Below are 14850 nucleotides of genomic sequence, written 5' to 3'. Positions count from 1 at the left end.
TAGTATTGATAGTTTTACAACTAGTGTGTCTAAAGGGTGTAAGCCAAAACATAATAAGTGTATGTACCTAATTCTGAATTTTGCTCCCATGGATGAGTTTATTATGGTTGGTAGTCTAAACCAAATTTTATGTTTGGTAGTCCTAACTTTCAAATTGAGCAACTACTCATTAAGTCAAAACTTAGGCCCGTTAGGCCATAAGAAACTTTTCACATTTTTCGAATTTTTTATATTTTTTTGGGAATCAATGTTTGTCCATGAAAATTTCAAATTTTTACTTGAATTTGAATTTCGAAATTTTTCGAAAATTTGAAAAACTCCAAAAAATTGTTTTTCAAAAATTTCACTTCAAATCACTCACAAAATTCGAAAATAGCTCCAAATTGTATTTGTGTCCAAACACAACTCTAATATTCAACTACCATTTTCACTTAATTTTTATTTTTATTTTTACTTTTTTCGGGAATTTTTCAATTTTTATGTCCAAACGCCGACTTAATGTAATGTTGTCTTTAAATCTGTTACTCTAACAAACTTTCAGGTGGTTCATTCAAGAACAGACTCAGTGATAAGCAGACAGAATGAAGTTGAGAAATCATAATTTGAAGCTTGATAGTGCTTTTTACAGCTTTACTAATAGTGAACTTAATTAATGTTAATAGCACAAAAATTTTGAACTCTGCTTTTACTATATAATATATATATCTTCTTCTTTTTTTATGCAGCAAAAGAGGAATTGAGATAGCTTAACTTTAAAACAAATAAACAATGACTAATAGACCATTAAAATTCGAGCTCCTAAGAATTTGAGTTAGAGGTTTTCGGCCTCTGGATTTGCCCATTTGGGGACAGAATGTGCTTCCATTTACTAAAAAAAACATGAACATAAAATAACAAAAAAATAATTGTTAGGACATGTATAAAGCAGTATGAACGGATTCATATAATTGATCCAACTTGAAACTTAATTGATCATCATTAATGGACTATAACTGTTCACACTGTGAAAGTATTATCCTGTCAAAGTCTTGGCTAATTGATCGAAGTCGTTAGCTCCAGTAGATCCATAGATCAAGGAACAAATAGGGTGGGTAGACCTAAGCACCACATTACAACGGGCCACTGCAAGTTCTACATCCACTACAAAAATCCACTTCAGATAACCATGCCGAGAGCTGACATTTTTGGATATAGAGATGTTTCTATAACAGGTCATTAACTATAAAAGTCAAGTTTTTTTTGAAATCAATAAATATTAGAACAAACACGAATGTTATAGAGATGTTTGACCGTAAGTTAAATCTTCCTAAAAAGGATGGGAGCACCATATTGGGGCTGTAAAGTTAGACGCATAGTTGGAGCATGAACATATGAAGGTGACACTGTAAAAGAGAAATTCTGAACTATCATTGCTAGGATGATTTTGGCTTCAACCATGGCTAAGTTTTGCCCAACACAAACTCTTGGACCTAATGCAAAAGGAAAATATGAAGCCAAATGCTTTCGAGATTCGGCAAATCTCAGAGGGTTGAATTCCTGTGCATATTTTCCCCATATCTCAGTGTCATGATGTACAGCAGCTACGGACACATAAAACTGTGTATTTGCTGGAATTTCAAGGTTTCCCAACTTAATATCCTTAGAAGTTCCTCTTGTCAATGCCACGATCGGTGGGTAGAGTCGCATTGTCTCATTGAGAATCATTGTCACCTGTTTGAATACACAAATGAAAGAACAAACATGGGAAAGGTTAGAAACTCTTAAGATAAAACTATTACGAGAATAGAACTTGGACTTAATTTCATCTCAAAAGTTATCTGATGAGGTAAGGATTATCCAAGATCATAAAAAGATATAACAATTCATTTCTGCAACTAATGTAGGGCGCTTAACACACACCTCGACACACTTAAGATTGGTTCTGAGAGTATAAAATGGGTCCGATATTGAATAAATCAATAATTGAGATGAGTTTGACTCTGATACTATGTTATGTTAAGAGAAATAGACTTTAGGTTTAACTCAATATAAGAGCATCCCAATGCACAAGGTATCCCGCGTTCATACAGAATCCGGGAAGGGACCACACCATAAGGGGTGTGATGTAGACAGCCTGCACTAATGCAAGCATTAGTGATTCTTCCACGGCTCGAATCCATGACCTATAGGTGATACGAAGACAACTTCACCCTTGACCTATAGGCCTAACTCAATATCAAAAACTAAATCATGGGAGCGAGCAAACGAGATCATATAAAGAGGCGACAACTAGTTCTATTCCCTCAACTAACATGGGACACTTACAAATAGATAGAGAACATAGATAAGAGATTCTGAGATATTGAACTTACAATCTTGAAATCAGTCAGATTCTCTGCATTTGGAAGGTTGTTACCGTTGCAAACTCGAAAAACTTCATCTCGAGCTTTTTCTTGCCATTCTTGATGCAATGCCAAAAGAAGAAGTGCCCAAGTTAACAAGTTGGAAGCAGTTTCTTTCCCAGCAAAGTAAAATGTCTTGCACTCATTTATGACTTCTTCCACCCCAAATCCATGTTCTGCTTCACTTGCAGACATTAGCAAACTAAGAAGATTCTTAGAATTTTCTCTCCCTTTACTACTCTCAATCAGCTTCATTACTGACTTTCGAGTTTCTTTCTCTAGTTTCCACCTCATCATGTTATTTTTCGTGGGCAAAAACCTGTTTATTAAGACATCTCGCACTCATAATTAAAAAAGGGCAGTCCGATGCACAAAGCATCCCGTGTTCACGCAGGGTCTGGAGAAGGGTCGCGCCTCATGGGGGCAGGGCAGATCCAGCCTATTACATGTGAGTAACTTTTGCCTAGACAATGCATATGTATTAAAAAATCCACTAAATATCTATAAATATTTGATTGTGAACTCAGTTACTTATTATATATTTACTTAAGGTCACCATAAGAATCTTTAAACTTTAAATCTTGGCTCCGCATCTGCATAAGTATGTGATGTATGCAGCCTACCCTGATGCAAGCATCAATGGCTAATTCCACATCTTGAACCCATGAACTTTACCGTTGCTCCAATGTTCCCCTTCGTGCTCATAATTATTTAGGAGTAAATTTTTTGTGAAGATAAACAATGTTCAATAGCAAAGCTAATATGTACTAACCTAAATCCAGGAAGGTAGATGCTTCGAATTGCCTGCAAAGTAAGAGATATTTGTTGCTCTTGTGACTCAAATATGCGCTTCCCTTCTTCAAAACTACTCCCAAAAGCTGTTCTAGATATAACCTCAGCTGAGAGATCATTTAATTCTTTGAAGACTTCTATTTCAAATTCTTCCTTCTCTTCATTTTCTTTTTCCCATTTCTTCAACATTTTGGTTACACTAGTCACGATGTCCGGCACCCAAGCCTGGAATTCATCAAACCTAGCTTTAGTAAAAGGGACACGAATTTTGAGTATAGGCAGAGTTGCTACTTTAAAGTATACTCCAAGTAGCGAGGTCAAGGTTCGAGCCGTGAAAACAAACTCTTGTAGAAATGTAGGGTTCGACTGCGTGCAATAGACCTTTTTGGTCCGGCCATTCTCCGGATCTCACACATAGCAGTTTAGTGCACTGAACTGTCCTTTTCCAAGTAGCGAGAAGAACAAGTTCTAGTTATACAAATTTAAATTCAATACATACTCAATGATGAATGAACGGAGAAAAGTTGTAACGTAATGGAGTGAGGAATACCTTGAATCTTATGTAAGACAACTAAATACACCTTCTAGCAACCACCAACAAAAAAAAAACTAAATGCACCTTGACATGTCGCCGAAGAACTGAGAAGCTTTAGGTAATTGAGGGATAAAGCTAGAACTTAGTGCTCTAGACAACAAAATATATGTTTGATAGTTGAGGCTTTTGATTTGTACTACTTCTATTTCAATTTATATGACGGCTAGCTATGAAGTTTAAGAGAGAAAAAAAAACACATGTAAGCTAAACGTATATAACATGTCGAAAATACCTTAGAATCTTTTGGTGATAAACGTGTATATGATTAGCATTCCTATAAGAAAGTGTCATTAAAGGTAAAATATGAACATTCAAAGTAAAGAATTTTCATATAGAAATGTGGTCCTTTTCACGAAAAGATTAAAAAGATAATATATCATATAAAATAAAACGAATGCAGTAATTTGAGAATATTTGCAAAAGTTATTTTAAAAGGCCTTTCGGCTCAAAACTTACTTTGAAAGGCTTTTAAGAAAAATAATAGGGATCTTTACACAAATAGCCGGTCATTTTTATTGTTTACCTTTTTTAGCCAATTTACATAAATTATACAGTAATTATACATAATATTATATATAGAGTATACATATATTATACATTCTCCAACTATCTTTAGTATAAGTAATTGAGTGAGTTGTTATTTAGGTTAATTCCTCAAAATAATATAATACTCGTGCAGCCAACAAATAACAACAACAATAACAAACCCAGTGTAATCCTACAAATGGGGTATGAGGAGAATAATGTGTACGCATACCTTACCCCTACCTCGTAAAGGTAGAGAGGATGTTTCCGATAAACCATCGACTCAAGGAACAGTAAAAATGAAGCAACAAACAATAGCAATATGTCAATACGACCGCATAAAATAAAAATAACCAAAAAATTTATAATATATACATATATAATTCATATATATATATATATATATATATATATAAAATCTATGTATACCAGCTAGAAAAAAAACATTGAATTTGCCGGCTATTAGGTGAGAGTCTATTTGTATTAATTAACGGGCTTTTTAGTAAGAGAGATGGATCACCTTAACAATCTCCATGTTGAAGGCCTGGTTTGCAATCCTCCTATGTAAAGCCCATTGTTCACCTCGCAAACCAACAAGTCCTTGTCCAAACAGCTGCTTAGTTAATGGATCAAACTCAATCTTATCCACAGCTTTATTCATAAAAAGCCCTTTAATCATACCCGGGTCGGCAATAGCCAACCGGGGCTTCGACCCAAACCAGAACAAAAACGTCTTCCCATATTTGGCTGACCAGTTGTAGTAGTGAGGAGCAATCCGATGCAACACGTTGTGATTAAACGGAACGGATTTCGATTCAGCTTTCCTTATCTGCCGTTTGATTTCCTCTGAGTTTCCGTAGATCAGACGGTAGTTAGGACCTCCAATTCCTTGTTTCCTAAAGTGTTTTCCTAACTTATATGGAATGTAAATCACTGAGTAAATGAACTTGAAAAGGAAAGTCAAAAGTAGTAGCAGAATCATAAGAACTGTGAGATACATGGTTAAATAAGCTCAGTTTTGGGTGCTATTAGTGAAGATGAGCTTAAATTTGGGAAATCATTTTGATCATTATATAAATGATTAAGTAGTGGGTGATAATAATAAATTAATATTAGAGGCTGCAGGCGGAAGAGATTAAACAAAAGGGATAAGTTAGTCACGGTCAGAATTAGTAAACTAATTTACTTGATAGAGGCATCTTTTTGTCCAATTATTTTTAGGATCAAATAGAATGGAAGTGTACATATCAAATTAATTGTACAAGTCAAAAATTAAAGAACAAATGCATATCATGTAATAATAACTGCAGATTAATGCCACTGCAGGTAGTACAATGTACAATCAAGAGTGCTACATTCAATGTCATGCTCATCTGGCAATCCAATTTAAAACACTAAGAAAAAAGCATGAGTTGCCTTGAACTTGATACTACTCTCGAGTGAAAGAAGTTGCAAGTTTTCGTTCATTAGTTCAACGGTCAACCCGAATCTATAAAATATAAAAAAATAGGCTTATATCATTAAATATTTTATTTATATTTAAATGTGTGAATTTGATGATAGTCCAATTATAAGTGTGATAATTGTGTTTACCCTTAAAAATGGATAACAATATTTATACACAATTTTAAGGACATATTCAATACAAATGATTAATGACGTTAGATAAGTAAATTAAAGACGGAATAAACAGTTAAACCAGTAGCAATGTTGGATCCGCGATCGACTATAAGCTTAGCAAGTATCCTGCCTTTGGTTCGGAGCCAAACACTTATAAAGAGCTATGAATAAAATCAAACTTTGAACAACCTTTTAGAAGCGGAGAAAACAAACGTATATTGCCTTGATATGCGTGTTACGGTGTCCCTAATAAATAATTAGCTTTCCGTTTATATAGTAGGGCAGTTTTACCCTAAGTACAATTCTATGAAAGGTAAAAATCTTCTTTTTCGCTAATCACTAATCTACTGTTGTTACGGGCCGGGATTCACGTCGTGATATCCGGTTGGACATGGATTCATGCGTGGTCGTTTGGTAATACTCTCCGGGGTCTTGGAACTCGAACCAGACTCGGGGGCGTGGTGTCGATGGCTCCAAGGGCAGGTGTTTTGCTCGGGCCTTGATGCGGGAGGCTCCTAGCTTCGATTTGGATTCCTTGCAATCATGTCCTTACTTCGTTTGCCTCACCGGGAAATCAGGGTACTCATTAGCTTCGATTTTACCCGTATACAAATTGATTACAGTCAAACCTCTCTATAATAGCCTCGTTTATTCCGATATTTTTTGGCTGCTATAGTGAAGTGTTGTTATAGAGGATATAGTATAACATAACATAAAAATCGATTACGAAAAAAATATAATTTTTATAATGAATGACTGTTATAAGATATATTGTGTTAATATTATTATAGGCGGATCATATTGATTATAACATGAAATTAAACCATATCAGGTGGAGGAAAACAAGACCACTACTTTTGCAGGAAGAGATCATGAAAAGAGTGAAGGACCAGAGAAGGAATGTGTGCCATAGCACTTTCACGAATCCTGTTCAAAAATTACACTCAGCACTCGAAATAAATATGGGCCTGCTACAATTTCTTTATTTCTTTGATTTTCGATGTGACTCAACAGTCAACTACAGTAGTCTACGAGCATTAAATTTAAGTTTCAAGATTTGACTGGGCAGCCCCTACAGCTAGTCAGCTACTACTGACTGGCATGATCGTCTCTGTAGAAGTGTTATGGTACTTTCAATATAAATGGTAATGTCTGTTGCCCATTCCCCACACTCCCATTTCTGATTCTGATTCTGATTTCTGTCCCCTCTCCCTTAGCTGGCTCAAGCAAAAGCATATGCTGGTTTATTCACTATTTTCAGAAGTAGTACGTAATATGGATATTTTATTAAATAAAACAACAACAACAACGAGTGAAATCCTGCATGTAGGGTTAGGGAATGGTGATATATAGCGGCAAAGGTAGAATTTCCGCAAAAAGAGTTCAAAATAGGAAAAAGTTAGAAAAACTAAAAAAAATTGTGGTCAGTGAGAATTGATCTAGTGACCTTATTATGGTTTTAAACCCCTTAACTATTAAGCTATGCTTTTTAACTATGTCAAGGAATTCAAGATACAAAAGGTACAAAACAGATTTTGCCGTGTAATTTTTTGACAATAAATACGCCTTTGATGGTATGTATACGTTTAGAATCTTGTAACTGATGATGTCAAAGTATATAGTATAATTTAATATATTTAAATTCTTGTAAGTCGTAATTACTCTATAAAAATAAAAGTGTTAAATATGATGGAAAGTACCGAAATAGTTTTAAAAGAAAAGTTTTATATATTGAACATTCACCATTTAGCCATTGCATTATTTGCAAAATGAAAATCCAACATCAATATTTTCAAATATTGAATTTTAATGCAGTATTTGAGATACGGGTGGAATATTGAAAGGCTTATTTTGCAATTATTACAGGTAAAATGATATTTTTCATACGTAAAATTTTTGTCTCACACAATTGCAACTTCCAAATAAGATTTTTTAGCTTCTATTTCAAATAACTTTTTGTTATAACTTCAAACCAATATTGAACAAGAACACCAATATTGTGAATTGGTTTTGTGGCTATTTACAAATTTTGTTTTTAGTTTTATAACCCTACCTTCTTTTATTTTCACATGAGAGATTTACTTTTATATATAAAAAACCTAAAAATAATATTTTCTTAATTTTAAAATTGTAAAGGGGCATAATTCACAAATAAACACTAAGGGATCATGCTATTAATTAGGGACGGAACACATATTTTAACTTCACTTCATTGACCATGAACAGTCAACCCCAGAATATTGAAGGGCAAATCACTTACTCCCTCCGTTTCAATTTATTTGAACCTATTTGACTGGGCACAGAGTTTAAAAAAAGATAGAAGACTTCTGATCTTGTAGTGTAAAATGAGGCACATATATTTTGTGTGGCTATAAATCATTGTGTAAAGTTAAATTGTTTCCAAATAAGGAAAGGAATCATTCTTTTTGGCACGGACTAAAAAAGAAATAGGTTCACATGAATTAAAATGGATGGAGTATTACGTATAGCTAGATTATTACTTATAGGTAGACAGCCTTGTATTATCGATCAAGTAGTACAAAAATGGGCCACTTATATGGCAAAACAATATGACATTCCGTACGCGATTTAGACTTTCTGTTAGCATCCTAATTTTAGACCTAGGAACATTCACAACATCACACATTATTTTGCTTATTACACCACAACTTATTTGAATTTTTAGTATCGTTTCATAATGTATTGTTTGATTAATGCAACACATTTAAAAAATTAAATCGTTTGTCGTCGTTTCACGATATCAGGCACCGGCAATATGAAAGTATAAATTAAACTTACAACAATACTAAGAAAAAATAAGATACGAAATAAAATTATTATATAAAAAGTAAGGTAAATGATAAAATATGATTATTTAATAATAAGAAAGGCCAAGATGAAAGGAAAAAACAAGATACATCGCCACCATACCAAATCCATAGTTCCATAAAATAACACTTTTTGTCGTATGTAATAATGAATTTAACGATACGATACAATAAAATTTAAATAACAATCAAAACAAACATTGTATTTAAAATAACAATACAATACAATAGTACAATAGGTAACTACCATCCAAACAAGCTGTTAATGTAACATGACGTTAATAACGAAAGTTCAATTCAAATATGGAGATGAAAATCTAAAGCAAAAGATAACAATGGGCAAAGAAAGCAGGTAAAAACGGAGCTCTAACTGCCAAACATATGGGTTTGATCATTCTTTCACATACAAACGAGTAGAAATAAGAAATCCAAGTGGCTAGTTCATTTACCATATTGTCCTAACTGCATGTCCTGAATATAAAACCAAAATAAACTAAGCTTAAAAATGAAGTACGGCTATGAACATAACTTAGCTATGTCTATTGGATATGTATATGTATCAAACAAAAACTCTCCCACAAAAATGAAGATAGATTAATGCATAGAACTTCATTTCATTTTTGCAGTAATATTCCAACTAATTCCACCTAAAGCATAGAAGGCTTTCTATCAGAATGATCATCCCAAGGCTGTCCTCTAGTTGCCACTCCACCATACGACGACGTTGCAACACCAAATCCGCCGTCCATCGAGCTCAAAAGCGCTGAAAATCCATTTGATGAAGTTACATTTGCATCATTTCCTAAACCAAGAAAATCAAGAGTTGGAGGCTTGTTCCCAAACATCATAGACTCATGAGATGGACCCATCATCAAATCGGTCCATTGTCCCGAAGGACCATTAGATGGGAGTGGTATCCCGAGCCCGGGTAGCTCTACATTGTTCTCTAGCTTCACACGGGAAATATTGTCCGATGTAGACGTACTTGACATTGCCAATCCAAGACCACGAAGAAACGAGTTGTTAGATGACGTAGCGCCCATTTGGGCAGCCTTTTGAAGCAATGCAGTTGCGGACAATGCTGGTTGTGTTGTTGAACCATAATGCTGGACGTGGCCGGTGTGATCTTGGAATAAAGTTGACCCGTTATTGGCCGAGAGATAAAATGAAGACGACAATGAGAGCGACATTGGCTCTATGGCGGTCATTTGTTCTGGCCCAATAGCACAAAGAATATTCGAGTAAGACGAGTGGGGGTGCCCAACTGAAGTCGACGACGATGGAAATACACTAGCAAACACTTTGCTACTACTAGGACCAGTAGTACTAGCAGTAGTGGAAATTGTTGTGGCTGTGACAGTAGTTGTAGAAACAGGCGTAGTTGTACCTTGTGCTGCTTGTAATTGTACTCCAGCTTGATTTTGATTGTCTGCTGGCAATTCTGTCACCCAGAAAAGAACAAAGTGAAAAAGGGAGTTTATTCCTTCATTCACACAATCAAGAAAAAGATACAAATCTTTTTTAAAAATGGAATAAACTTTTGTATGTTCTGAATCCCAATATGCATTCCACTTTAACCAGAGACCTTTCACATTTAAAAGCAGAAGCAATCATGTAACTCTTCTCCTTTACTCAACGTCCCTCTTTTAAATCCTTTTTTCGATATTTGAGCACGTACTAGCTAACCTTGCTTTTTTAATTACTCCATTTCTAATTGCCCGACCAGATCCAAAATTTAAATTTTATAGGTTCAATATTTAAGATTTTAACATTTAACCCATTATATTTTTAAAATTATGGACTCATATCCATTATTTCTTAGTGTTTTAATAAATTTATGCTGCGTTTCAAAAGTTATGAGTTTACTTGAACCCATAGCTATAGTGCTAGATACGCCACTGCCCGTGGTCAAAACCAAATATTCCTATGTTTCAAAAAGATTTCTTATTAATCCTTTAAAAATTATTGACATCTCTCAATATTTCTTTATAAAGCAGTTACGGTCAGAGGCGAAGCTTGAATCTGAAGTTTCTGGGTTCTAAATTAATAATCTTGCAAATATAGAATTTGGACCAAAGTTACTAGGTTCGGCCGAACTCGCGCCTCAGTCCATAGCTCCGCCCCGGATACGACCACACAAATACTATGACAGGTTTCAAACCACAAAATTTAGATATTGTACGGCCACATAAATGTTGTACTTGTGGCTTATTTAAGACCACATATCTCAAACGTCCTTCAAACTAGGATAACCTTTTGTAAAGAGGAGTACAATCAAACCTCTCTATAACAGCCTCGTTTGTTCCGAATAATTTTAGATGTTATAGTGAAGTGTTGTCATATAGAACATATATTATAACGTAACATGAAATTTAGGTCCGAAAAAGTTTGGCTTTTATAGTAAAATATTATTATATAGGGATAATGTTATAGAGAGGTCGGACTCTAATTGATTTAATTGATTAAATCAATGGTGAGACATTTTCACACAAGAAGATGACCACTTCAGGAAAAAGACAAAGGACGCTAATGGACAAATGAGAACAAAAAAAAATAATTAAAAAAAACCCCACATCGATCACATGAAGAAACACATACTCTCAAGAAAAATAATTCAAAGAATCTAATATATATATATAAGTTTCATTTAAACGAGAGAAGCGTTTTTAGGACATACTACTACTTGGTTTCTACGATGTTGACAAATTGCAGATTATGCATGTGCAACTACTCAGAAAAAGTACGTAGAATTACCCTTTTTATTTATTTCTTTTTTCCTTATTATAATTACCTGAACTTTGAATGGACAGAACTGGTGAAAGAACTCCAGTAGATGGAGTTAAAGGTTGTGGTGGTGGACTAGACGAAGAAGTAACAGCTTCATCAGCTTTCAAATTTTCCTCAGTATTTGTAATTCCCATTGGTTGAGCTCTTGCACTTTCTTGAGCCAATGCATCACAAAATGCCCTATGCGTTACAAAGCTATCCCTCCTTCACCATCAACAACCACAAAAAATAATAATTAGTAGACGTTTGAACGTGCCATATTACTTACAAATAATGAAATATTATTAGCATTTCAATATTTATTTTACAGATTTACTCTTTTTGTAAAATTTCACTTTGAAATAGAAGATCAAAAATTAGTGTGAGGATATCTCAAATAAAAAATAATGATTTCCAAATCATAGAACTTGAAAAAAATCTACTAGTAAAATTCATGTCAACACACTATTTCAACTTTCAAATGTTCATTTCGAGACTTCAAATACTATTTTTTTCAAATTCAATAAAATATTGACTAAATGGAAGGGAAAAATCGCGGAAAATAATATTGATCATTTTCGTTCCATTTTCCACTATTTCTCAAGTAACAAACAACAAGTCCAGTACCGCAAGTCGAGAGATGACAAAGTGTTACTTCTACTTCTACCTTTATAGAGAGACAATTTCTAATATAGAATGACTGTTTCTAATACTCTCATCTCAAGAAAAAATTTATAAAACAAAAGCAAATAAAAACAAACAGTTACCAACAAGATAGGATGATAAAACCAACAACAACAACAATCCAGTAAAATGTATCGGAATCTGGAAAGAATTGTGTATAGTGTATACACAGATCAGAGAAACGTTCATAGAACCAAAGGAGAAAAAAGAAAATGTTAACATACCTAGAAAACAAAGTGCCACAATCGCAACGATATTCTCTAGTACCACAAGTCTTCATATGAGCTTTCCAATCAGATTGCACAGCATATTTTTTGGTACAACGTTCACACTTGAACTTCTTCTCACCATGTTTTCTACAGAAATGTTTCTTAATTCCTGTAAGATCACCTAAAGCTCTAGATGGATCGTGATGAATACACGTGGCTTCCGGACAAACATACACACGTTTTTTCACTTCTTTACTCGTACGTTGCCGGAGTTTCCAAGGTAAATTATGTCCTCTTCTATGTAACTGTAAATTTTGGTCACGTTGAAACCCTTTGTTACAAATCTCACACACAAATCTGTTTGTTGCCATTAGTGCTTTTGGTGATAGTGCTATTACTTCTGCTTCTGGATCTACAAAAACCAAACACTTTACCCGTAAGCAAACAATAATAAAAGGCGCAAAATAATATATTAACACATACAACAACAAAATACCAGCGTAAAGAGACAGTGGATGAGACAGAATTTAAGCTCTATGGGTTCAATCATCACGGTATTTTTTACAATGAACCTATTGTGTTTTTAAATTATGGGTTTAAACCAACTATTAATTACAATTTTGGTAAATTTTTAAACATAAATATATATTCTACGTGAAAATACTGAATTCATTTGAACTAATTGCAACTCTACATACGCCTTTGCCTTGCCGGTATATCCCACGGTATGGAGTTTGAAGAGGATAATATGTACGCAGACCTTACCTCTATATCTAAACTATTTCGCATAGGTAGAGAGATACGAGGTAAAAAAATTGTTTCCGATAGAAACTCGGTTCAAGATAAACGATAAAAAATAGTGAAATTTTTGAACTTTTTTTTTTACCTGGGTTACCTGGAAGGTTCCTTTTCTTCTTTACTGGAAAATTTTGTTGGCTAATTGTTTCTTCTAATGAACTGCCAGCAACAGTCATTGATGATGAATTTTCCATATCTGCCATATTTTTAGCTAAGAAAAGCTTGAACTTCACATGTGTTTTTTCAGCTACTTTTCTCCACTTCAGCTCAAATTACTGCCCCTTTAAAGTAAAACTGGGCAGTCAAAATCTTGATTTGAAAATGCTTTTTTCCAACCTTAAATGAATACAAGAAAAGTTTTACCAACTATTTCCGAAGCTAGGAAAAAATTGCTACTACTGTTTTTGGGAATTGTTGTGTTCCCAAAAAAGAGGAAGGAAAAAAAAACTCTTATTGAATGAAGAGAAAAATGGGAAGAGGTCTAATATTCAGACATGGCGGCGTTTATTATACAGAGAGAGTGAAAGAGGAGACTCGTTTAGAAAGCTGTCATAATAGAGAAATGTTAATAGAACTCTTTTTCAAATGTTTTGATTTTTAATTTTTTATTTCTTAGCGGCGAAACTAACCACGCGTAGAGTTAAAAGTATTAACCATGGTTAAATTGAAGGGAGGTTTCAGTTTCAGCTGCTTCTTTCCCAAGATACGACTGATGTACCAAGCTCGAGCGATGAATCCAATTGTCCACGTGGCATCATCTGGTTCATTATATGACACCTGTCGGAGGAACTCGGACTAATCAGTTCGTGGTTCAGTATTATGTCGTTTAGTGTATTTTCGTTTAACATGGAAAGACCAATTTACCCCTCATGTACGTCAGAATTTTTTTCGTTGTAATAATAATACTCCTACAAGAAAAACTTACCAAATATTATCGCAATAGTTACCACCGAGAAGGGTTCAAAATGTCACTAAATTATTGAAAAAGGTTTAAAACTGACCTTAATATATTTATTAAGCTAAAAAAAACCTCTCCATCCACCTTTTTGGTTTACTTTTGACTTTTGGCCATTAAGTCAATAATGAATTAAAAATAATTACTTAAAAAAATATTTAACAAAATATTTTCATTTTTTAAAACTAATGCACCAGTAGTCCATTAATTTAGTAAAGTTTTTTTTTTTTTAGTTTTTACCAAAAAAAAGTTCATTTTTAAAGCATTTTTGGTAAAAACAGGATTTTTTTGTAAAAACGGGAAAAAGAAAATTTAATAAAATATTTTCGTTTTTAACAACTGATATATTTTCAACAAAATATTTTCATTTTTGAAAAATATTTTTTTTTCAGTTTTTTTTGTAAAAACTAGAAAAAACATTTTGTAAAAACTGAAAAAAATTGTAAAAACTGAAAAAAAAATATTTTCATTTTTTAACAAAATATTTTTGTTTTTTAAAAACTGAAATTTTTAAAAAACTGAAAAAATGAAAAAAAAAATATTTTTCAAAAACGAAAATATATTGTTGAAAATATTTTTTTCAGTTTTTAAAAAATGAAAATATTTTTGTTAAAAACAATTTTTTTTCTGTTTTTACAAAAAAAAATGAAAATAAAAATAATTTTTTTGTAAAAACTGGAAAAAAAAAAGATTTTAC

The 14850-nt window shown here is 33.4% G+C and overlaps 2 protein-coding genes across 3 annotated transcripts; both read right to left on the bottom strand.

Moving 5' to 3' along the window:
- Nucleotides 1-891: 891 nt before the first annotated feature.
- Nucleotides 892-5350, bottom strand: LOC107803438 (cytochrome P450 734A1-like). The gene is made up of 4 exons (XM_016627155.2): nucleotides 4814-5350; nucleotides 3154-3398; nucleotides 2352-2700; nucleotides 892-1710 (listed from the first exon to the last, which is right to left on the bottom strand). The coding sequence occupies exons 1-4, from the start codon at nucleotides 5291-5293 to the stop codon at nucleotides 1297-1299; spliced, it is 1488 nt and encodes a 495-aa protein (XP_016482641.1). The 5' UTR covers nucleotides 5294-5350; the 3' UTR covers nucleotides 892-1296.
- Nucleotides 5351-9112: 3762 nt separating this feature from the next.
- On the bottom strand, nucleotides 9113-13768 carry LOC107803444 (zinc finger protein GAI-ASSOCIATED FACTOR 1-like). 2 transcript variants are annotated; one of them, XM_016627163.2, is made up of 4 exons: nucleotides 13296-13768; nucleotides 12416-12812; nucleotides 11533-11732; nucleotides 9113-10182 (listed from the first exon to the last, which is right to left on the bottom strand). In XM_016627163.2, the coding sequence occupies exons 1-4, from the start codon at nucleotides 13399-13401 to the stop codon at nucleotides 9389-9391; spliced, it is 1497 nt and encodes a 498-aa protein (XP_016482649.1). In that variant the 5' UTR covers nucleotides 13402-13768; the 3' UTR covers nucleotides 9113-9388. The 2 variants fall into 2 exon arrangements, with proteins under 2 accessions (XP_016482649.1, XP_016482648.1); XM_016627162.2 differs by having other exon boundaries at nucleotides 13287-13766.
- Between the last annotated feature and the right edge of the window lie 1082 nt (nucleotides 13769-14850).

The sequence above is a fragment of the Nicotiana tabacum genome, chromosome 16 (assembly GCF_000715075.1).
Source record: "Nicotiana tabacum cultivar K326 chromosome 16, ASM71507v2, whole genome shotgun sequence".
Taxonomy (NCBI): Eukaryota; Viridiplantae; Streptophyta; class Magnoliopsida; order Solanales; family Solanaceae; genus Nicotiana; species Nicotiana tabacum.
The sequence above is the reverse complement of the archived record's forward strand: the minus strand, read 5'-3'. Positions and strand labels throughout refer to the sequence as shown.

Excerpts from the sequence above, each read along its gene's own strand:
- LOC107803444 (XM_016627162.2), bottom strand. The coding sequence starts at position 13,401 with ATGGCAGATATGGAAAATTCATCATCAATGACTGTTGCTGGCAGTTCA. Across the intron at positions 12,813-13,286 it reads GAACCTTCCAGGTAACCCAG|ATCCAGAAGCAGAAGTAATA; the intron begins GTAAAAAAAAAA and ends TGGTTTTTGTAG. Across the intron at positions 11,733-12,415 it reads TGTGGCACTTTGTTTTCTAG|GAGGGATAGCTTTGTAACGC; the intron begins GTATGTTAACAT and ends TTGATGGTGAAG.
- LOC107803438 (XM_016627155.2), bottom strand. The coding sequence starts at position 5,293 with ATGTATCTCACAGTTCTTATGATTCTGCTACTACTTTTGACTTTCCTT. Across the intron at positions 3,399-4,813 it reads TCAACATGGAGATTGTTAAG|GCTTGGGTGCCGGACATCGT; the intron begins GTGATCCATCTC and ends GATGAATTCCAG. Across the intron at positions 1,711-2,351 it reads ATCTGACTGATTTCAAGATT|GTGACAATGATTCTCAATGA; the intron begins GTAAGTTCAATA and ends GTATTCAAACAG.